Raw genomic sequence first — 23,091 nt, 5'->3', positions numbered from 1 at the left:
TAATGTATTTCAATCTAACTCAATTCGATAGGGGATGATTCTCTTTTTTTGTTTTTTGTTATTTATTTATTTATTTTTATTAAATAAACTTTATAAGAAAAAAATGTCAATGCAAATATCCATATAACACCCCATTTGTTTATTTTTTTCGTACTTTTTTTATTTTTTTAAAATTAGATCAATTTTACAATAAAATTAGCCGGTCAATATTGGTAGCAAAACAATCAATATCCGATAGTTTTTTATTGGTCTTAATTCGATATGAACATTTTTGTAAAAAAATTCTATATCAAATCAAGTCAGGTCATTTTTTTAGAAAAAATTAAGGACGAGTCAAAAGTTAATTTAAAGTGTTTTATCCCAAGCCACGACGTGGTATAAATAATATATATATATATATATATTATCTAGTTAATTTTATATTTATATATATGTATTATATTAATAAAGTTATTATTTTATACATTAATTTAACATATTAACATTTTAAATTCAATTTTAATGTCGACATATCACCTTGAAGTTCTTTTTTTTTTTAATTAATCAAATTATTATTTAATGCTTTAATTTTTAAAAAATAATATTTTAAACTCAATTGGGATGTGTATATATACCTCAATGAACTTTTTTCCTTTTTCCTTTTAAATTTATTTTTTGAATTTTTATGTTTTTTATTTTTAATGCCTTTTTATGAAATTAATTTTGTTAAAAAAAAAAGAGGCCAATGGAGATGTCTATGTAGCACATCTGTTTGGTTTTTTTTTTTTTGTTTCAACATTTTTTGTGTTTCTTAATTTAAAATTTTTTTGCTATAAAATGTGCTAATTAATGTAAATGCCGAAACAATCCATATTTGAAGAATTTTAATTCATCGCGATCCAATAAAGGGTGATTTTTTTGCAAATTGGGATTGAGCTGGGATCGATTGTCAAAATGTATAGATCTCTAGACCTATCACTAGATATAGACTTTAAAGAGTTACCACTAATTTTTTTATTTAGTACGATTGACTACCTAACTGAATCTGTCCTACTTTAAATAGAAGACCCAAACTTTATTTGAGTATCTTTAAATGATAGATTCTAGTACATCAAATTAGATTTTAGGTTCAGGAGTACAATTATGCATGGAAAGGTTATAGTACCCTCCTAACACCTATCTAAAAAATGATACTAATTTGATTTCAAATTATCCAAGCCATAAAATATCTTTGTAATTTTACCAAATAATTTAATTATTTAAAATTAATTTTAAAATTATTCTAAAAGCTTGCTAGTAATTTAAGATAATTTTTTTATCTCATTAGTATTCATAGAAACTAGTGTCTTACTCTGAAAAGGTTAAATTATCGTATTTATTTTAATTTTTTTGTAAAAAAAAATTTTATTTGTGATAATGTAATTTAAAACCTTGGTATCGAAAATTCTTATCTAAATTCTCTAATATATTAATAAAATTTAAAAAAGATTTTCTCACATAGGAATTTACATAGATATTGCTATTTGCAACGCTCTTAGTAATTCCATAATCCAAGATTCACAATCTATTTTTATCAAAATAATTTATTTTTAAAAATATCTTCCAATATGCATGTAAGATTTTTTGTCAAAGATTATCCTCCAATATGTTGGTAAGATTTTATGTAAATTATTTTTTTCACAAAAATTTGGTTATGAAATTCTTAAATTTTTGTAGAATTCATAAAAACAAATCCTTTAATAGTTTGGTAAGACTCATGAATTTATTTTTAAAATCCTTTTTTTTTTATTTTGAGGAAACAAAAATCAATTAAAATAAATAAAAATTATCATGCAAATAGTGCAATAGTATAAATATCATGCAATAATATATAATATCATGTAAATATATTAATTATCATGCAATTACATATAATCATGTAATTATGCAAAATATATTTAATAAATCACATAATAAATATAAAAACATGTAATTAGATATAAAAAAGTCATGCAAATATATTTAACTCATAAAAATATCATGCAAAAATAAACTAATTTTTTCTTTTTCTTTTCTCACCACATTAATTCAATCAACCATTTAAAATAATAAATATTAAAAAATGAAACTAAAAAATAAAATTAAAAAATCAAACAAAAAAGTAAAAACAAAAAATAAACAAAGAAAAAAACCTACGAGTCGAATGGGTTTCAAGTCGGGTTAGAGCATGGGTCATATGTGGGTTCACGCAAATCTTGGCTTACCAAAACGCTATCATTTTGATTCTATTATAAATGCCAATTTGTAAGCCTTTTGAACTTCAAACTTTTTTTCTCTCTCTAGCAGAAATTTTTTCCTCTTTCCCTTTAAAGTTCAACTGTGAAATTCAAACTCCCCCCCAAATTCCAACCAATTTTACAAATTTCGATGTCAAAAAATTCAACTGGTTACTTGAAAGTTTAAACCTTCCTAGGAAATTGAATGAACCCAGAAAATGGCCACCACCAATACCTACAGCTGCCATGAACCTTGTCTAAATCTTCAAAGCCTCATTGAAAAATTCATGTAAAACCCAAAAATTACCAGAATTCAAATCCACTTAGAAAAAACCCAAAATTTAACAAAAAATTCAAATATTCAAGCTAGAAATTCCAGAATTTCTAGAATTCAAACATTAATCCAAAAAAATTCAAACAATTCAAATAAACTTGAAAAAAAAAATGCTAGGTCAAATGAGTCTAGGGATTTGGTGTAAGGAAATGTGTAGGAGCTTTCGAGCAAAGGCTAGGTATGCTGATTGAAGGTGTAGGATAGGGGTTTTGGAATAGTGAAATGAGCATGGGTGAAAGGCTGGTGTAGTTTGCGTAAAGGCTAGGTGCAACGGTCAGTGGCTTGAGTGATTTTTGTTGCTTGGGATCGAGATGGGTGTTCTAATGGGTGGTTTGTTGAAGGTGAGTTAAAGGGGTATAGGCAAGGGTAAAGAGGGTTTGTCTTTATTGCAGAGGCTATGGAGACTGGTGACAAAGGGTGCTCTTGGTTTTTAATCTGTGAATCTCCATAAAGGACAAAATTGTAGGATGTTGCAAGGACTATGAAGGTTAGGTAGTGTGTAAGGTAGTGGTTACCGACTATTGATTGTTGCTGATTTTGTTTTTCTTTTGTATTTTTGTTTGTTTTCTCTTTTTTTTTACTTAATTGTAATAATAATTTATTTATTTATTTGTATTTATTTGTAATTTTTCAATTAATTAAATTAATAATAATAATAATAATAATCATACAATTAAACATGACCGATTCTGAACAAGTTCAAACAAATCCAAATAACTAAAATGAGAACACGCAAATTGAGTATAAAAAAATTTAACAAATTCGTGTCGGGCCGTACAAAATTGGGTGTCTATAGGGGTTAGAGGTTGAGCTGGGATTTACTCAATTAGGTTAGGTGTTTTTAATCTTTAGGTGAGAGTTTGTACTCTATTTTGAGCATATGATTAACTCACTGTTGTAGAAGTTTAGTGGAAGCTGGAATTTCATGAAATTATTGATTTACACATCCTTGGTAAGGCTTGTTAAAGAAGTGGACTTAGGTCAAGGAATGTCAAACCACTCTTTATCATAGTGCATCATCATCTTCCATCAATAACAACAATTTGGTTAGTTTTTCTCTATTCTAAACTTTTATTTGATTAAGTTTGTAGCACTTATATTTTGTTCATAGTAAAAAGTGCTATTAATCCCTTCTAGCACATCTTACTTTAAGACCAATTATGTGTTAGATTAATTTTATGTTGGATTTGTCTGGTTATATTTTGATTGGTTTGTTATGTCCCATGTGTGTGGCTTGGTTCAACTTTATATTAAATTTGTCTATGTTTTAATTGTTCATTTTTTTATTATTTATTAATTTTTTATTTATGGATATGATACTTGATTATCATTATAACTTGTAATTTCATAAATATTGAGTTCTTTCAAATAAATAGGAAAGTAGTAATTTGGTTTATACAAATACCGTTATTGGAAAAAAGGGTTTTGTAGCACAATAATGAATGACCGAAAATGGAAAATATTTAGCTTATATTGGATTAAGAGTAGGTGAGGGAAAGGAAAGGAAAATAAAGGAAACAAGAAACCTCTCATTTATTTAGCTTTCATTTTAAATTAAAATAAAAAAAAAGGAAAAAGGTTGACATCCACCCCTTTTACTCAAAAATTTCATTTTTTAATTACCTCAAATTAGAGAAAAAGTTAAGAAAAAGAAAATAGTAAAAAGTTTTTGAGTATAAAATGATATTTATATTTTTATCATTTTCTTTAATTTTTAAAAATACATTATAACCTTGATAAGTAGTGTTAATATTTAGTTTTTCATTAAACCCAAACCAATATCCTTACTTATTTTGCTTTTTTATAACTTTCATCAACTTCTTATATTATGGTCTTCAAGTTTATTTTATTAATTTTTATGTATATATTTTTATTCTTTCTTTTAGCATATTTTCTTTATTTTCTATAAAAATAAACTTTTAGATTATTATTTGTTTATTTTTTTCATTCTAAAGAAATGCGAAATTAAAGCATTTACTAGCTAAAGGGGAAATTTTGACTGCAAAAAAGGTTGGCGAAGCATCAGTTGAATTGCAAAATGAACGACCTACTAATTCAAAGCCATTTAAAGAGAAAACTTCTAAAGCTAAAAGATGTGCCTTGCAAGAGGCACAACGAGCTGCCAAGGCTACTGCAAAAAGTGTTAGACCTGAAACAATAAACACAATAATACAAAAGTAATATATCATAATAAACCTACAGTAATAGACAAGAATAAATTATCCAAAATGCAGAAAAAATAAAGCATATGAAGATTTACGTAAAAAACCCTCAAATGTAGAGGGAAAAAATCATGAATTATCAGAAAAATCTCCACCATCAAATAATGAATATAAAAAATTCTCCTTTAGCTAAAACTGCGGCTAATCAACAACTAGAAAGACAATTGGAGAAATCTTACCAAATAGATGACTCAAAAAATACATCCTAGATTTGTTTCTAAAAAGCTTTAAACTAGATCTTCACCATTCAAAATGTAAAACTCTAAATCATAAACTTGTTGATAAAATTTTAGATCAATCGACTACAGATCCACTTTGTTCAATTAACTCTCATTTTTTCCTTTTCTCTTTATTTTTTTTTAGCTTTTTTTTCCCCTTTTTTGACTCCACACTTTATCATTCCATGCCAAAAACACAACCCCCACTCTTTTATTTATTATCTAGGGCTCAATAGAAAAAAGACTAAGGCCTATAGCCTTTGATTGGTCCAAAATAATGGGGCTAAACCCTATAGTCCTAACAATTTCCCCCTCTAGCCTTATTAAGAGGAGATTCATCACTATAGCAGCAGTCTCATTTGGAACTTATCTTGGCCAAGGAACCAATTTTGGTCAAGTTACTATAGAGCTCAAGTTTTTTCATAGAAAGTGTCTTAGTCAACATATCTGCTATATTCTCATCAGTATAGATTTTTTTAATAGCATATGTTGTTTTCAATCACTAAATGTAACCAGTGATATCTAACATCAATCTACTTTATTCTAGAATGGTACATAGCATTCTTACTCAAATCTAAAACACTCTGGCTATCACAAAATACTACATACTCTTTCTGATTTAACCTCAATTTAAGAAAAAAATGTTTCATTCAAAGCATTTCTTTACTTGTTTTGATTGCTATAATATATTGAGCCTCTATAGTTGACAAGATAGCACACTTTTGTAGTTTAGATTGCTAAGACAACTCTTCCTATAAAAATAAACAAATACCTTGAAGTAGATTTCCTACCATCAAGATCACCTATCATGTCAGCATCAGTAAACCATTCTAGAACTGGTTATGAAACTTCATAACTTAAGTACCTTTTTTGAAGTGCCTCTCAAATATCTGAAAATCAATTTCACTGCCTCTCATTAAACCTTCCTTAGATTAAAAAGAAATCTACTCACTACACCAATTGCATGAATAATACCAGGCCATGTGCAAACTATAAGATACATCAAATAACTAACTAAAAAAAAATAAGAAATACTAGACATAGCTAGTTGCTTTTTTTTAGTCATCGGATAAGATTTCTTACTAAGATAAAAATGTTAGTAAATGGAGTGCTAACTAATTTAGTATATTGCATATTGAATCTACTAAGCACCCGTTCAATTTTTTTTTTGTAACAACCATAGTTTTCTAACTCTCTTATCCTGGATAATATCCATACTGAGAATTTGCTTTGCTGGACCTAAATATTTCACATTAAAAGACTTAGACAGATGTTCTTTCGACTTACGAACTATACTAGCATCTTATCCCACAATCATCATATCATTAATAGATAATAAAAGAATAATGAAGTTACCATCAGAGAATTTTTTGACATACACACAAGGATCCACTGTCGTTCTTTTATAACTATAACTCATGATAAAAAAACTAAACTTTTTGTACCATTATTGTAGAGCTTGTTTCAAACCATACTAGTTTTTTTTCGATTTACAAACTAAGTGCTCTTTCTTTTCACTTAAAAACCCTTAAGCTAATCCATATAAATGTCTTTTTGTAAATCATCATACAAGAATGCAGTTTTAACATCAAGTTGCTCAAACTCAAGATTCAAACTAGCTGCTAATCTCAGTACCACTCTAATGGAACTTATCTTTATAACTGGAGAAAATATCTCATCAAAATTGATGCCAGGTTTCTGAGAAAAACCTTTAACCACCAATCAAACTTTGTATCTCACTAGCTTGTCACCATCTTTTTTCAACTTGAACACCCATTTATTCAATGACCTTTTCTCTTTTGAAAGTTTAGTAAGATTATATGTACCATTTTTTCGTAATTACTCAACTTTTTCTTTCATTGCTTTTAACCAGTGCTCTCTATTTGAAGTAATCTACACATTTTAAAAATTCTCTGGCTCCTTTTCACTAGTAACTAAAATAAAATCTAAACTTGGATACTTAATGGATAGCTTGTGTTCTCTAGTAGATCTTTTAGGTTGAAAATTTACACTATCTGATGTTAAAAATAGCTCTCCCTATTGAATACTTTTTGATGAAAAGGACTACTCAACCTACTTAATACTCTCAGGTAGAGAAGATTGCTCTTCCTGCTCAAAATTGATTACATCTCGCTTATCACTAACTATAGTTGGCTCATTCGTATCACTAAGTTTTGTCTCTTGCTAATTTTCACCATCTATGGCTTTTTCTTATGAAACTTCTATAAGTGTTAAAATATCATACTCAATAATAACCCGTGTAGTCTTTTCATTTTTTTCAAGGTCTACTATAGTTTTTTTTTAATAAAAGACCACAACTCTACTTCTAACTGTCTTTCTCTTCATTAGATCCCATACCTTATAGCTAAATTTTTTATCATTATATCCTACAAATACACACTATGTGGCTTTACTATCAAGCTTTGATCTTTACTCTTTTGGTACATGTATGAATGCTTTATACCTAAAAATTTTTAAGTAAAAACATGAAGCATTTTTTCCTGTCCACACTCTTTTTGGAATGTCAAAGCCCAAAGTAACTGATGGTGATTTGTTAAACAAATAACAAGCTGTGTTAACTGTTTCATCCTAGAATGGCTTTGGTAGTTTTGCCATCTTCAACATACATCTAACTTTTTCCACAATGGTGTAGTTCATCCTTTCAGTTATACCATTATGTTGTGGTGTTATAGGTTCTATCATTCATGCTCAATGCATGCTTTGATTAATATTCTTTAAAGTTTTTGGATGTGTATTCTCTACCATTATCCATCCAAATACACTTCAAGGGTAACCCTATCATCCTTTCTACCATGGCATAAAATTTTTAAAAATACTATAATACCTGACTTTTGTTTTTAAACATATACTCCAAAGTCTTACGTTAAACATAATCAATAAAGACAACAAAATACTTGCTATCACCTAATAACTCAACCTCAATGGGATCACATATATTAGAATGAATCAATTTTAATCTATTTTATTTTCTCTGAGAACTCTTACAAAAAGAAACTCTACGATGCTTGCCAAATAAACAATGATCATATGAATCAAAATTCATACATTTGGTCAAGGTATTGATAGACTGTCTTACCAAAACTTGTAACCTTTTCTTGCTCATGTGTGTCAGCCTCTTATGCCATAAGTTTGTTAAAGCATCATCTTCAATGACATATTTAGTTATCGTTTAATTGCATATATGTCTTATACATTATGCAACATATTTTTCCTCTTACAACTACCATAAATCCTTTGAGAAGTTTCACTATCTATTTTTTATCCACTCTCATATCCTTTCTTATCAAGGATATTAATAGCAAACAAGTTCATTCTCATATCTAGAATATATTTGACATCTTTCAAAGTTAACATACAATCTGTACTAGTTTGTATAATAATATCATCGATCCTTACAATATTTTTTTTCGCTTGTGAGTTCTAATCAAGTCTCACATTAGCTCCTCCGTGCAAGTAAATCTTATCAACATCTCTTTTAGGCCAAGCAACCTCACATCTCTAGTGTACTTTTAAGCTTGACCATAGCACTCAACCTTGCTACTTAGGTTGTCCAGTGCCCTTCAAGCTTGACTCCATATTGACTTAATACATCATCCGCTTGGGTATTTTACTTTTGCATATTATCATATACTCGATGCATCCAAGTCAAACCTTTCACTCTGATAATGATGTTTGAGCACATGGAGTTAATGGACACAATCAACCTTCAATCTACTAACAATCTCCCCCCAATAACACATTAGGACACGAACCCGTAACCTTGGCTCTGATACCAGTTGTTGAGAGATTTGTCACACTTGAAGCTCATGAGAGAACACTAAAGAGTCCATACATATATGTTAGATATCACTTGAACCCAAAAGCTTAAGCTATTGTGTTTTTGGGTCCTCTATATATATATGGGATATCTCATTCAGATTTTTTAGTGATGTTAGATACTTTACTCACATGTGAATCTTATCTTAACAATTTATGACATACTCTTTTTTCTATCTTGATGAACTATAGTCTTGTACTTTGTAAGTTGTAAACAACTCTCTTTTAGGAACATAATGATATGTTGCTCCTATGTTAACTATCCACTCAATGCTGGGATTACCAACATAATTACAATCATCATATATACAAATTAAAGTAACTGAATCATTATCTAAATTCACTGCTGCAATATGTCAACATTTAAACTCTTGCCTTTCTCATCTTTTTACTCTTGCTTTAAGATTTTACAATATTGATTTTTATGACTTACTTTACCACAATGAAAACATTTCACTTTATCTCTGGACTTGGATCTATGTTTAGACTTATTATGGCCTTTTGAGTTCAAACCATTATCGATGTTTCTGCTTCTGTTCTTTGTGACCAGAGCTTAATTCGTAGAGTTTAAATTTTTTTACCTTGCTTTTTCATTAAGCATACTATCTTTTATCATCTCCAATGTCATATTGTAATCAAGAGCTAAATTAAAAATAGTCATAACTAGAGTATTCCAACTGTTGGCAATGAACCTAAAAGAAACAACACCTTCATTTCATCACCATCTTAAGCTCCGTAATAATCATCCGAGTAAATATATTTTGAAAATCACTCAAGTGTTCTATAACCTATCGTCTACCCTTGTACTGTAAACTTGTAAGCTTTTTAATAAGCATAACATTATTCATGCATATTTTCCTCTCATATAATGCTGTTAATTTTTATCAAACAGTGTGGGCATCTGTCTCTTACACTATATGATGGAACATATTGATATCAACTCATATTTTGATTGTGCTAGCATATTTCTATCTAACTTCTTTCAGCTTTCATCTTTCGTATCTACTGGTTTAGCTGAATCACCCAATGCTAGCTTATACAAATTTTTACAGTATAAATGATCTTCCATTATAGGCTTCCAAATTGAATAATTAGATGCTGTCAATTTTATCATAGAACTTGTATCATCCTTTATGATTTCAAATAGAATTTACTTCTATCCTGTGTTGCTTCTGCATCGATGTCTCAAAATAACTCTCGTTTGATACCACTTGTTAGGATTGAAGCAACAAACAAAATAAAGCAAAAGTAATATACCACAATAAACCCACAGCAATAAACAACAATCTATAATCCAAAACATAGGAAAAATAAAGCACACTAAGATTTATATGAAAAATCCTCCAATATAGAGGGAAAAAATCATGGACCACAAAAAAAATCTCCATTATCAAATAATAGATATACAAAATTCTCCTGTAGCTAAAACTAGTGCTAATGAAGAACTAAAGAGACAATTAGAGAAATTTAACTAAGTAGGTGACTCAACAAATTTACATCTTAGATTTGTTTATAGAGAATTTCAAACCCGATCTCATCGTTCAGAATGTAGAACTCTAAATCATAAACCTGCTGATAAAATTTTAGCTTAATTGGATCACAGATTGACTTCTGTTCAACCAACTCTCCTTTCTCTCTTTTCTCTCTAATTTTTTTTAACTTCCTTTTTTCCCCTTTTCGGCACCATACTCTGCCATTCCACGCCAAAAACACAGCTTCCACTCTTTTATTTATTATCTAGGACTTAATAGAAAAAAGACCAAGGCCTATAACCTTTGATTGATCAAAGGAATGGGGGCTGGACCCCAGAGTCCTAAAAAGGCACATATTGCTACTTACTTTTTTTATGCCGATGAGCTTTGAATGACTTCTTGCACCCCTCTAATCGTGCTTGCATTTTGCATTGCAGACAGCTTTGTCTATGTGTACATCTAAAACTCAGTTTATTCCCTAAACAGAACTCAAAACCTAAATGAGTTTATTGTTGACCTATAGTTATTTGTTTTATCTTGTGTAATTCACCTTTTTTTAAGGAATCTCTAATAACTCATTGTATTAAACCAGCTGAAGGAGGTAAGGCGCATCAATTGCTGCATCTAAGGTTGCAACTTCAGCCAATACTAAACCAAGTAAAGCTGCAAAACCACCTTCACAAAAGAATGATGATTCTCAAGTTGCAGCTTCTGAGAAGAAGGGTCGTGATCATGCGGCTGAGAAAGATAGAAAGAAAGATGCTTCTCATCCACGAATGCAATATGATGATACGAGCCAGGTGGAGAAAACCAAAGTACGTGCTGTTGTAAAACAAACAGAGTGGAACTGTTCAGGCATTTGCCTCAATATGAACACGGAACTCGGCTTCCTGATTTAGAGACAATGTTTTTTGAACTTGATCCAATGCATCCTGCTGTCTACCAGGTATGCCTACAAACTTGACTCTGGGCTCTCTTAGACTTAGAAAACAGTTTATACACACCCACACATTTATACAAGCACATATATGTATGTATGGGGATGGATATGTATGTGTATATGTGTGTGTATTAATTATATGAATTATCATCTAATGAATTGTCTGCAAGTTTTTTAACTCCACGAACAGATTTAAAGGGTTGATACATGTTGTTGTGGGATATATTTATAAAACGAGCAGTTATTTAACTATTAATCGGACATGTGGCAATCTTATAAACTCACATGTGGAGTTAAAAAGCCCTACCTCCAATTTATAGAATAATAAACCTTACTTATAGATTGATATACTCTTACCTTCTGGTAATATGTTCTTGGCAAATCATGCTTTACTGATTTTTACTTCAGACTTACCCACATGATTAGAAGCTTCTCTGTGATAGTTGTTAGTATACTAGCTTATGTTTGATCAATATGTAAAAGAGATCAAAGTATTGGTAGAATTTCGGTTTCATTAGTTCTTTCCTTGGTTTTGTCAGGTTGGATTGCAGTATTTATCTGGAGATATTTGCGGTGGCAATGCTCCTTGTATTGCAATGCTTCAAGCATTCAAAGAGGCTATCAAGGATTACTCAACTCCACCTGAAAAAATTCTAGTTAGAGACTTAACTGCAAGGATTAATAGTTATGTTTCTTTCTTGATCGAGTGCAGGCCACTCTCAATTAGGATGGGTAACGCGATCAAGTTTCTCTTAAGAGTTGAATTGCAAAATTACCATTGTCTCTCTCAGAATCAAAAGCGAAAGCTACACTTATGTTGGATATTGATCGTTTCATAAATGGAAAGATCAAAATTGCAGACAAGGTGATAGTGAAACATGCTGTTACAAAGATTCAAGATGGTGACGTTCTTCTCACATATGGGGCATCCTCTGCAGTTGAGATGATATTATTGCTTGCCCATGAGCTTGGCAAACAATACCGCGTTGTTGTGGTTGACTCTTGTCCAAAGCTTGAAGGACAACGCTTACTACGTAGGTTGGTAAGGAAGGGCCTTAGCTGTACATACACTCATGAACTCCGTGCTTGTATCATGCATGATTTTCTGGGTGCTTTATCAGTTTTGTCTATTGGAACAGTTTACTCAAGAGTTGGGACTGCTTGTGTTGCGATGGTTGCTCATGCATTCACTATACCTGTATTAGTGTGTTGTGAAGCATATAAATTTCATGAAAGGGTGTAGCTTGATTCAATTTGTTCTAATGAGCTTGGTATGCATTTCTGGAAATATATTTTGTAGTCAAATCTTACGTGGTCTTATTTCCTAGTTTTGGTCATGTAAATGGAAGTGGCTTAGGTGTCTTTTCCATCTGTTACAGGTAACCCAGATGCTATTTCAAAGGTTCTTGGTGGAGAGGAAATCAACTACTTAGATGGTTTGGTTAATGGTCAAAATCTGCAGCTTCTGAATGTAATGCAAGTGTTTTATGATTTGATGACCTAATACTAAGTATATCTTCCCAGGACTGACAATTCATAATTTTTTCATTGACAGTTATGATGTAACACCTTCAGATTGTATCTCCATGACAATCACCGATTATGGCATGGTAAGTAATGATTTGATAAAGCAGCTTATTATTCTTTTTCGTTAATTTTTGGTTGTAAATAGCAACGTATTCGGATTAAGAAGTTAGTTGAGGTGAGTTAAGGAAGGCTTATGAAGCTTCGTTGTGAATTTTCCCTTGAAAAGCCTTACGTTTGCGAGCAATTTGCTGTTTGTACTTTTTCATCTTGGGATATCCATTAGTAGAAGCATTAAATATGCTTTTAGTCGGGGCAGTTCTCTTTACTAGCCTTGCTACTTGTCTCATCTATTTATTCTACAATAAGTTGTAAATCAATTGGCTGCTATTCCTGTTTTGGATGCTGTCATATCGCGGATCACTGGAAGTAAAAATTTAAAAATCATAAAAAAATGGAAGAGTTATCATTAATTTTTTTTAAATATATAATTGATCATTTAAAAATTTTATTTTTAATAAAATAATAAAATAAATTTAAAGTAAAAAGATAATTTTGGTTTACAAAAATAGATTGGATTAAGAAGTCGGATATATATGAAAAAAGATTAACACTTCTACAACGTTTATAAAATTGGTATTAATTAATTATACGTTATTTATAATTTTAGATAAAAATGATTTTTATATGAAATTTAATTATAATTTTTTTTTGTTTTTTAAAAATAAAATTAGTTTAAAAAAACTTTTATTTAGGGATATTATGAAAATCTTCAAATTAAAAAAATACCTTTAAAGTCTCTAACATAAAGGTAGAATTAAAAAATAGCCTTTCTGTTTAAGATTAATCATAACATTCCTTCAAAAATAATAAAATAGTATTTTTTGTAAATGATAATTATTGATAACTTTTCAATATTTCAAAAATAATAAAATAATACTCTTTATAAATTATAATTATTGATGACTCTCAAACACCTAGATAGAATACCAATAATTATATTTCACAGAATGTTATTCTAATTTTATTTATTTAAAACTAAAAATTAAAAAAAAAATTTATGCAATAAAAAAAGAATAATATAATTAATATTAAATATCAACAAACATATTTATAAATTATGAATATACACATTATTCTAAAAAAATGAGTTATATGTAAATAATGATAAAATACAAATTTAAGAATCAGGTTTTCAAATATAAAAAGACTACCTAGATTTTTCAATATCTAGGCAGAATTTGGATGTGCCTTTTTATATTTAAAATCTCATCTTATTATTTTTATTATTATTGTTAGTTTTTTATATTTTTTGTTTTAACAAAACAAATTTATTTTGAGTTGCAAAAATGTATGAAAATTCTTAATGAAATAAAAATTTCAAAATATCCTAATATCTAGGCATATTCGAGAATATATTACTTCATAAAATGTTTTTACGCAAATCCTTATAAATTTAAAACAAGTTTGGGGTTTTTGATAGGTTTGGGTTTAAATTTTAAGAATTTACAAACCTTTTATCATGGGCCGAAACTCAACCTCCAAGCTCGTGCAGCTCGAAGACCAGAGCATGTACTCATTCGGCATGTCAAATCAGCCTAAGGTCTACACCGTTGTGAGGTGTTGTCCACTCTGACCTTTTTGGCCTCACAGTTTTATCCCACAAAAGGCATCTCATAAGGAGAAGGTGGTGTGAACCCATATATATCTTAAGACCAACTCTAGTATAACTTGCAGAGGAGTGAAGCAACAAACTAGAGTCCTTTTGAGATTGTGACAGGTTAGCAATTGCTAACACCAAGTTCGATTGCTGCAGGTTATGCAGGGCCTAATCTAGTAGTGTACAAGTTTGCCAAGGCTTGGCAGGAGCAAGTCGACTTGACTAGAGTTTGTCTACACAAAGCCGCGAAGAGGTTAAAGAAGTGGGCAGACTAAAAAAGGCGGGACATACAATTTCAAGTAAAGGACTTAGTTTTAGTGAAGCTGCACCCCATTGTACGCCACAAAGAGCTGCATAAAGGCTTAGTCCACAAGTATGAGGGACCTTTCAGAGTTCTTAAAAGGGTAGGCAAGGTTGCCTACAAGTTAAATATGTCACCTAAGCTGAGGGTACATCTGGTGTTGTATGTTAGCATGCTCAAGCCGTTCCATGAGGATGAGAGAGATCTAAGATGGGCAAAGTAATAGTTTGCACTATTGGGACCCAGGGCCTCATATGAGAAGGAGGTTTAGGGCATTTTTGCTTATTGAAAGGTGAGATAGAAAAATTATCAGCCAATACAACAGTACTTGGTGCATTAGAAGAGACTTTCAGACAGTAAAGCAAGTTGGAAACCAGTAGAGGACTTATGACAATTCCAAAACTAGATCAGGTAGTTCTACACAGAAGACACAATGAGGACATTACGTAATCATGTGGGAAAGAATGTCACGCCTTAGGCGAGTGCACTAGGCACCCAAGCCGAAGCACTAAGGGCCAAGGCTCAAGCATCAGAGACAATTGTAGGGGTTGGCACAATAAGCATAAGAGAAGTGTCTAGACTGCTTGCATAACATACAGGCTTGTCCACATAGCCAGGACCAGGCCCACAACATGCTTACACCTCACCTAGGTAGACCCAGGGGAGCCTGGTCGATCCAGAATCTTTCAGAGATTGGTAACATTTAGTAAGAGGATCTAGTTGACACTGAAAATCAAGAATAGCCTCATGTAATCTATGTAATAATGTGTAATCCTTAATTTTTAAGAATCTTGTAAATCTTTTTATTTAGGTGATAGCCATAAATAGAGCTGAAGGGCTTCAATTATAAATAAAGGGTTGCCCCACCTTTAGTTGTACATCAATAGACATACTTATTTCAGTAATACACAGAACATATTCCATCATTCTATTGTGTTCTCTAACTTGCGTATTCCACCATTTCTTGTTCTTGTTTGCCCGTATGCTAGTTGCATAGGCTAAACTTAGCCATACGAAGTTAATTCTAAGTTTTAAGGCCACATGGATTCAAGCTTAAGTCCAGAGCCTATGACACAGGGATTACCTTCATTTTTTTTTTAAATTTTTACATGGAAGAAAAGTGTAAATAAAATAAATTGCATTAAAAACAACAACAACAACAACAACAATAATAATAATAATAATAATTTATGACATGAAAAATCAAATTACATAAAATTAATTTTAGCATAAAAATTTAAACATTAAATAAATTATAATGCATAAGATTTCATCTTTAATTAAGTAAGAAATAAATAAGCATGGACATGTATTATACGAAATATGCATAAAACATATCAAGGACAAACATACTTTCTATCTCATGCTTTGGAGTTTTCTCATGTCAATGAATAAAATTGACAAAAACAAATAAACCTTTTTAGACCTCTACTTTATTCATGCTATTTTTCATTACTCTGAATTTGACAATACAAAGAGGAAAGCATACTAATGGACAATAGCCCTTTCTTCTACGCTTAGACATTATTGTTGCCTTGTAAGACTCTTAAAATTCCTAAGGTTTTGGACTTCAGCATTTGCGTATTTCTTGTTTTAGCATAAAAAAAAGCCATTCTTTCATCCTAATAAAGCACAAAAACATGGATGACCAACCTTCGATGTGAAGCCCTTATAGGAAAGATGACATATAAGGACAAGGATCAAAACTTTAAGCCTTCATGCATCAACACAAACCCTATGCATAGATAAGGGTTATTAGACTAAGAATGAGTGAAATTTACAGCCCCCATAACGGGACCATACAAAGAGGGGGAAAAAAGAACCAAGTGTGCTAAAACATGGCAAATTTTAAAGTTTGAATAATAGCCTTATAGGTGTCCAAACCCAACGAATGTGAAAAATGGGAAACCTTAGGTTTTTATCAACAAGTCACAATAAAAAAAAAAAAGAGAAAGAATTAACCCAAGCTTGTTAGACCCAATGAGCATAAAGAAAAAGATAAACTTCTGCTAACCAACTAAAGAAGAAAATTGCAACCAGTAGAAGAAAGTTACACTTCAAAAACATATATATATACACACACACACAAACAATGGGTTTTCATTCCTATTATTAGAGATCAACTCATTTCCACTTTTAAGAGTAGAAAGTGTTTGTAAAATATGAATCCAGCTCCTATAAATTATCATTTTATTTGGTTGTTATCCATTTTTATTCTATTTTAGTGAGTCCTTTATAAAGTCAATTTAAATTTTTATTCATTATACGCCTAGCACCATATACCAACTATATGTGGAAAATAACAATGAATATAGGAACTGCAAAACTCAAGGTCTACATGAGTGAATAGTGCACGACACATCCTAGGATTACACTAGCCTTGACGCAATAAAAGAAAACCTATAACCATGTCATGGACTAAAGCCATAAGCTTCTGTGAATCTGAAAACTAAGACAACCTACATGAGATAATAAAACATGGAACTTCTATGAACCCACCACCCAAAATAGCAAACAAAAGAACACATAGGAACAAGAAAGGTTTCAACTTTCATACAAAACCTATATCGAAATGAACATGCAAAAAAAAGGACCACATGACAGGACTAATAATCTTTCTTAATCTCACATGGAAGAACATGAATATCTAAAAGGTTTAGGAAGACTACCTTCTCTCCAATTTCCTCAAGAGTTTTGTATTCTTTTCTCCTTTTCAACCAAGTTTTCCTTTCTTCCTTTGCTTTCTTTTTTTGTTATCCCGAAAACTTCTTTTCCTTTTTCCTTTGTGTTCCTCTTTAACTCCCCCATAAACTTTCCCTTCGAAAATCTATATTTTTCCAAGAGCCCCCTCTTTTTCTTGTAAAAAAGAAAACCACTAAAATGTCTTTGAAAGATTAAATATAAGCCTTTAGATCAAATCTCATCCAAGGACCAAAGTTTCTCTCTTTTTTTTTTTCAATGAGCAATCTTTAGCCATTAGATCAAGATTCAATAGGAGATCTACTGGTCCACATTATTCATTACAAATGTTGAATTTCTATAGCTCTTAAACCAAATGAAAAAATCATTTTGCCCTTAGTATAAAGTTTTCAGTATTTAGACCATTTTTATAGAATCAATATTCTCATGCTTATTTTTTAGATTTTAAAGCACCAAAACTCATGAAATATTATAATTGAGATCTGACAAGTTTCATGAAAATCTAAGCTTGAAAAAGCCAGTTACGAAAATACTATTAAGGGGTATTTTGATATTTTCGTAATTTTATATCTCTTAGGGTACTACTGTGATTTCAAATGCACAAAAAAAATCATGAAATATTATGAAATTGAGATCTAAAAAGTTTCATAAAAAAAAGACCCCGAGCAAGTCAAATTATGAAAATTCTCCTAAAAGACTTTTTAGTAATTTTGTATTTCTCCAAATGCAATAAAATTTTTTAATGTTTTTAAAAATCATCAATTTTAACTTTAAACCACATTGATTCCAATTAAGTTGTGAATTTTAAAAATCAACCCGGCTTTTATTCATTTTAACAAAGTTTTATATAATTTTGACTTTTTTAACTAATTTTAATTTTATTAACCAAGTTTGATCGAATTTGACTCGAGTTGATTTTGAAGTTTACTCACTTAATTTATTCTTTATTTTTCATGCATCCATGTGAAAAGTTAGTCTTTGTATAAATCCCATACAAAAGAATTTGGCAACAACCTTACGAGTCTCCTTTTCCTTTGTTTATTATAAGTCTAAATATCAATACATTTTACAAACTCTTAAAAGTGGATTTTTTTATGGGCTTCAAATGGCCTTTGTTTAGGCTTGTAATTAGGTCTCTAAATTGTTTATGTAATGATTCTAAATTAATGATTCCAGCTTATGTTCGCAAATAGATCCGGATAAATTATATTAAAAAATATATATTTTGGACAAAATTTGATATATATATATAAATACCACCCACAAGTGTGCCTGTCATTGTGAGAGAATATCGAAGAGAACACCTGTGGTCCTAGATGGCTTGTAAATGGATCGCTGAGGCTTCTCAACAATTTTGCTCATGTTGTAGATCATCGTTCTGGTCAATCTCAACGGAACGATAAGAAGAGAAATTTCTTATCACATGTTTTCATATTCCTTTGTTTTTTTCTTCCTCATGGAATAAAGCTATAGGTTCACATGGCTTCTCCGTTTTTATTTTTATTTTTTTAAACCTGACTCAGTGAAGAGTGCGATCCTTTCGCCTCTCTCGGGTCAGAAGTATGATGCAATCTCATTTCTTGTAGCAAGTTTTGAGGTTCAAGGATGATTTTTGCAGCAGATTTGACGATTTTCTTCCAAAAGAATGGATTTTTGCTTCAACTTCTAATACCACAATGATTGTGATTATTGATGCTCATATTTAGCTACTGTAACAACTTACTAATTTTGCTATGCAAGAATAGTCAGAAGGTTAGGTGCTTTCTTATACATTGCATTTTTAAAACGGTTTAATCCACGTAAAGCTTGTTCTCTAAGCCAGTGAAGTCGTTCTTGCTTGTTTAAAATGGTTTAATCTCTGTTTCTGTTTCAAAAATAATATTATTAAAGATTTATTATAGAACAAAAAGTATTGAAAAAGAACCTTATCTTTTGGTATGTTTATCCTAAAAAGAAAAAAGGGGAAAAATTGCAAAATCAGCAATGTCAACCAACAGAGAGAAGAAGATGCTATAACTTTCACAATGAAAGTATCCTGTCTTTGGAAATCTGAAAACCGTTTTAACGCTCGAAAGCAATGAATCTAAGGCTGAATTACAACAAAAGAAAAACGAGACATGAGTAAACATTAGACAACAACCAACTCTCTAACTTCTGCCGCAGATGAACATGTAATAGTTTTCAGATTTCATTACTGATGCAACAAGCTCATCCTTCACTTCTTTCCGAGTAGAGCATACAGCTATCACTCACCTGGAATTACAGGGAAACACATTTTACCTATTCCACTACTCCCCTGTGGGAATCAATTTTGCCATTCACAGGAGTGAGTGTAGCAAGAATGACAAAACCACCCAGAACAACAATCAAAATACCCAAAGAGTTTACAAGCAATGCCTCAGTAGAGTAGCGCGATATTACCCTGTTAGTTTGAAGAAAAGTAAGCTTCTCTAAGATACCCGTAGTAGCGGTAGCAACAGTGAGGGCATATGTATACATCCCAAAGAAAACATGCCATGGCAGCAAGGCAGATCTGCTGTTTCTTGAGCCACCTGGGTACCAAAAGGTTGCAAAGCCAGCAGCCCACTGTCCAGAAGACATTTAAACCAAAACAAGAACATCATTAAGAACCACACAACTTGACAAAAATGGAGCAAAAATTCACTACAAAGGAAACAGAATAGTAACACAGACCTGGATGCCAAATAAGAAAAGGCAAGCTAGGCCCAACCAAGAGTGAAGACTGTAAAAGTTGTCAATGCCCTTATCATTGTGGAACTTCAAAGCAGCCCATACGCCAATAATACTCAAGATAAAAGCAAGACACTGTATACTAAGATGAACTAATTTTTTGAAGCTTTTTGTCCCTGGAACAGTCTTGTATGCCAGAATGGCTGCATAAGTCATACCATACAAGAGTAATGAAAAGATGGTAAAGATAGTAACCTCATTCAAAATTCCATAAAATTCTGCATTCACAATTCTCCAATTGTAGAATTAAGTTTACTGCAAGAGGCATTATTTCATGGCTTAGGTCACAAGACATAAAATAAGGACAACATTTTTACCCATGCTTTTGGCAGATCAAAGAAGATAAATGCATAAGCAGATAATAATTTATCAGGAATTTGCCTACCGCTCCAGAACCATGGAAAAGGGTAAATGATCCTAAATGGCATTCAATCATGCAGCAAGCATTTGGCCCAGTCAGTTGTGTACCAAAAGTTGTCAATAAAAAGAACACATAAAGTTTTATCTAACATCGAAGACAACTAGATAAGGGTAATGCGCGACTCAACTAAAAGGAATTCAAATCAAGATGAAGGCTTTATAGAAACCCGTAACATGTTGAGGTTGCATTATCTTATTGGGTCCATATCACCTACAATTATTTGTATACAATTACAGAACCTTGGCCATCCAAGAATGTGGCTTCCTTGTGGACCCCCATACGTAGATGGTTGAGATACAAGTTGCATACAACTGTAGTAAAATTTTTTTGGAAGTACAAATGCCATATTATTCATTTTTTAATTCCAAAAGCTGGCAGAAATATCCCTTAAAATCTCTTTACAAGCCCAACGGCAACACCTCATTAAAAAAAAAAAAAAGATTCAACAGCTTGAAGCTAGGTTACCACATCAAAATGAATTATAATAACAGCATCACTTCTAAAGATCACTATTTAGATGATGCTTCCTTTAAGAAACTGAGTTTTGAATTAAACTTTATGACAGGATATTGAAGCAATAAGGGAAGAGGAAAATGACACCCTGCCAATCCAAGGGGAAAAAGTGAATGAAACTTAATTTAGTTTCTTCCTACTTGGAAGAAGAAGCAAACTTATACTTCTTGTGAAACCAGAAAATAGACACTTATAGTATCCAGAAATATCTTCTACCTAATAGGAATAACAGCTTTTGGTGAGGCACAAAGAAAGAAAGGGGGAACCATCTCAAGTGTAATGGTACCATCTTAAGCACTCAGAAACTCTCAAAATACTTTAAGCGTCTCCACCACTGTAGCAACAACATTTCAAATTTCAATTCTTAAGAACCTCTATAAACCTATCAGTGACAACAAAGGATAAGCCCTTCATAAACTCCCAAGTTCGACTTGCATCAGTGTTTTTAATCCCGTATAATTGATGTAATTTAATCTGATAAATTGAAAATAATAATCTCACAAGGACCAGTGTAGAACTTTAAAGGAGATGGGGTGGATACATATAAATAAAAGTTGCAGCATCTAGAACATCCTTAGAACGATGAGAAATGACATTCACCTTCGCCATTTAAGAGAACTAGTCCAATGACCATTAAAACGGGATGCACCTGCAATAAGTACACAGCAACAATTAGTTTTTTTGAAATGGAAAGAAAAACACTCCTCTTCATAGGTTGAATTAAGAAAGACAACAAATAAAGGTCCATTATGGTGTTGCTTTTATTACTTACCTTTTACTATGTTATAAAGTCAAACATAATTTTAATTGATTAAAAAGGAAGAAGAGACTTAGATATAGTATCAATTCTAACATAAATTGTTCAGTACATAAATAAAAAATTATGTATATTCTTCTCCACAGAAATTACATTTTTTATTTTTATTGCTAAAAAAATTGCTTGCTTTTATATCCAAACAGGCCTTCTGCTTTTTGCTTCCAAAAGGGGAAAAAAAAAACAGCAAGAGCAATAACAAAATTCGGCATTGGATTACTCAATTATACAATTGAGCACTGTGAAGAGTATTCCCTGTAGTTGAGACAAATAACACCATTAATTTCTAATATATCCGTAATTTTCCAGTAATAAATTATCACCTAATTCAGATTAGAAGGTAAAATGGCAACAAGATCATTGGATCACCATATAACCGAAAACAAAAAACAAAAAAATGCCAACAACCCATTAAAGAAAAATCAAAACCAAGTAACTGGGAGACAAATTAAAAGAAATTTTCTTGCTTCTCTACTTTAGAAAAATAAAAAAAAAAAAAAGAGAAAAGAAAAGCCAAAGAGGGAAGAGATTACATTGAAGATGAGATCTTTGTTATCAGAGATGAGAGCCAATCCTCCTCTGTAATGAAGAGTCCATGTGAAAACAAGAGCTGTTATTACAAGTCCTAATACTCTAACTACCATAACGATTGGAAATTTGATCACTGGAACCCCCATTTCTTTACCAGAAGAAAGAGAGACAGACAAAAAAAGGGCAAATATATGTTTTTTTTTTTTTTAAGGTTTAAGAGATGGGATTTGTCAGAAGAACAAGAAATTTGGAGACTTTTGGTTTCAATGAAGACAAGATGACTCGCCTTTGTTGAATCTGTAAGGAAGAATAGATGAGAGAGAGAGAGAGGCTTCGGAGTTACTCGACTTTCGGAGTTTCAACTGCGGGCCAGCGCTTGACAAAAATAAAATAACATGACTGCCAGCATTATACCCTAATCATGTGGCGCCACCTGGCCTCAACGTTTCCTTTACAATATTTTATTAAAAATGGGAATATTGAGGTCCTAAAATAATTTTTTTTTTTTTTTAACATCTATTACTTTTATTTTTTATTTCAAATTGATTTTTAAAATTTTTTGTTACTTTTTGATAATAAAAATGTTATAATAATATTATAAAAATTAAATTTATAGCAA

The 23,091-nt window shown here is 31.1% G+C and overlaps 1 protein-coding gene and 1 pseudogene across 1 annotated transcript; one reads left to right on the top strand and one right to left on the bottom strand.

The window, feature by feature from the left end:
* Positions 1 to 2,717: 2,717 nt before the first annotated feature.
* LOC111306577 (uncharacterized) lies at positions 2,718 to 18,921 on the top strand (annotated as a pseudogene).
* A 507-nt stretch (positions 18,922 to 19,428) lies between these two features.
* Positions 19,429 to 22,848, bottom strand: CYB-1 (cytochrome B561-1). The gene is made up of 4 exons (XM_022903498.2): positions 22,475 to 22,848; positions 21,728 to 21,776; positions 20,137 to 20,336; positions 19,429 to 20,028 (listed from the first exon to the last, which is right to left on the bottom strand). The coding sequence occupies exons 1-4, from the start codon at positions 22,616 to 22,618 to the stop codon at positions 19,723 to 19,725; spliced, it is 699 nt and encodes a 232-aa protein (XP_022759233.1). The 5' UTR covers positions 22,619 to 22,848; the 3' UTR covers positions 19,429 to 19,722.
* Between the last annotated feature and the right edge of the window lie 243 nt (positions 22,849 to 23,091).

The sequence above is a fragment of the Durio zibethinus genome, chromosome 21 (genome assembly GCF_047325235.1).
Source record: "Durio zibethinus cultivar Kanyao isolate XHJ-2024 chromosome 21, ASM4732523v1, whole genome shotgun sequence".
In the NCBI taxonomy this organism is placed as follows: domain Eukaryota; kingdom Viridiplantae; phylum Streptophyta; class Magnoliopsida; order Malvales; family Malvaceae; genus Durio; species Durio zibethinus.
The sequence above is the reverse complement of the archived record's forward strand: the minus strand, read 5'-3'. Positions and strand labels throughout refer to the sequence as shown.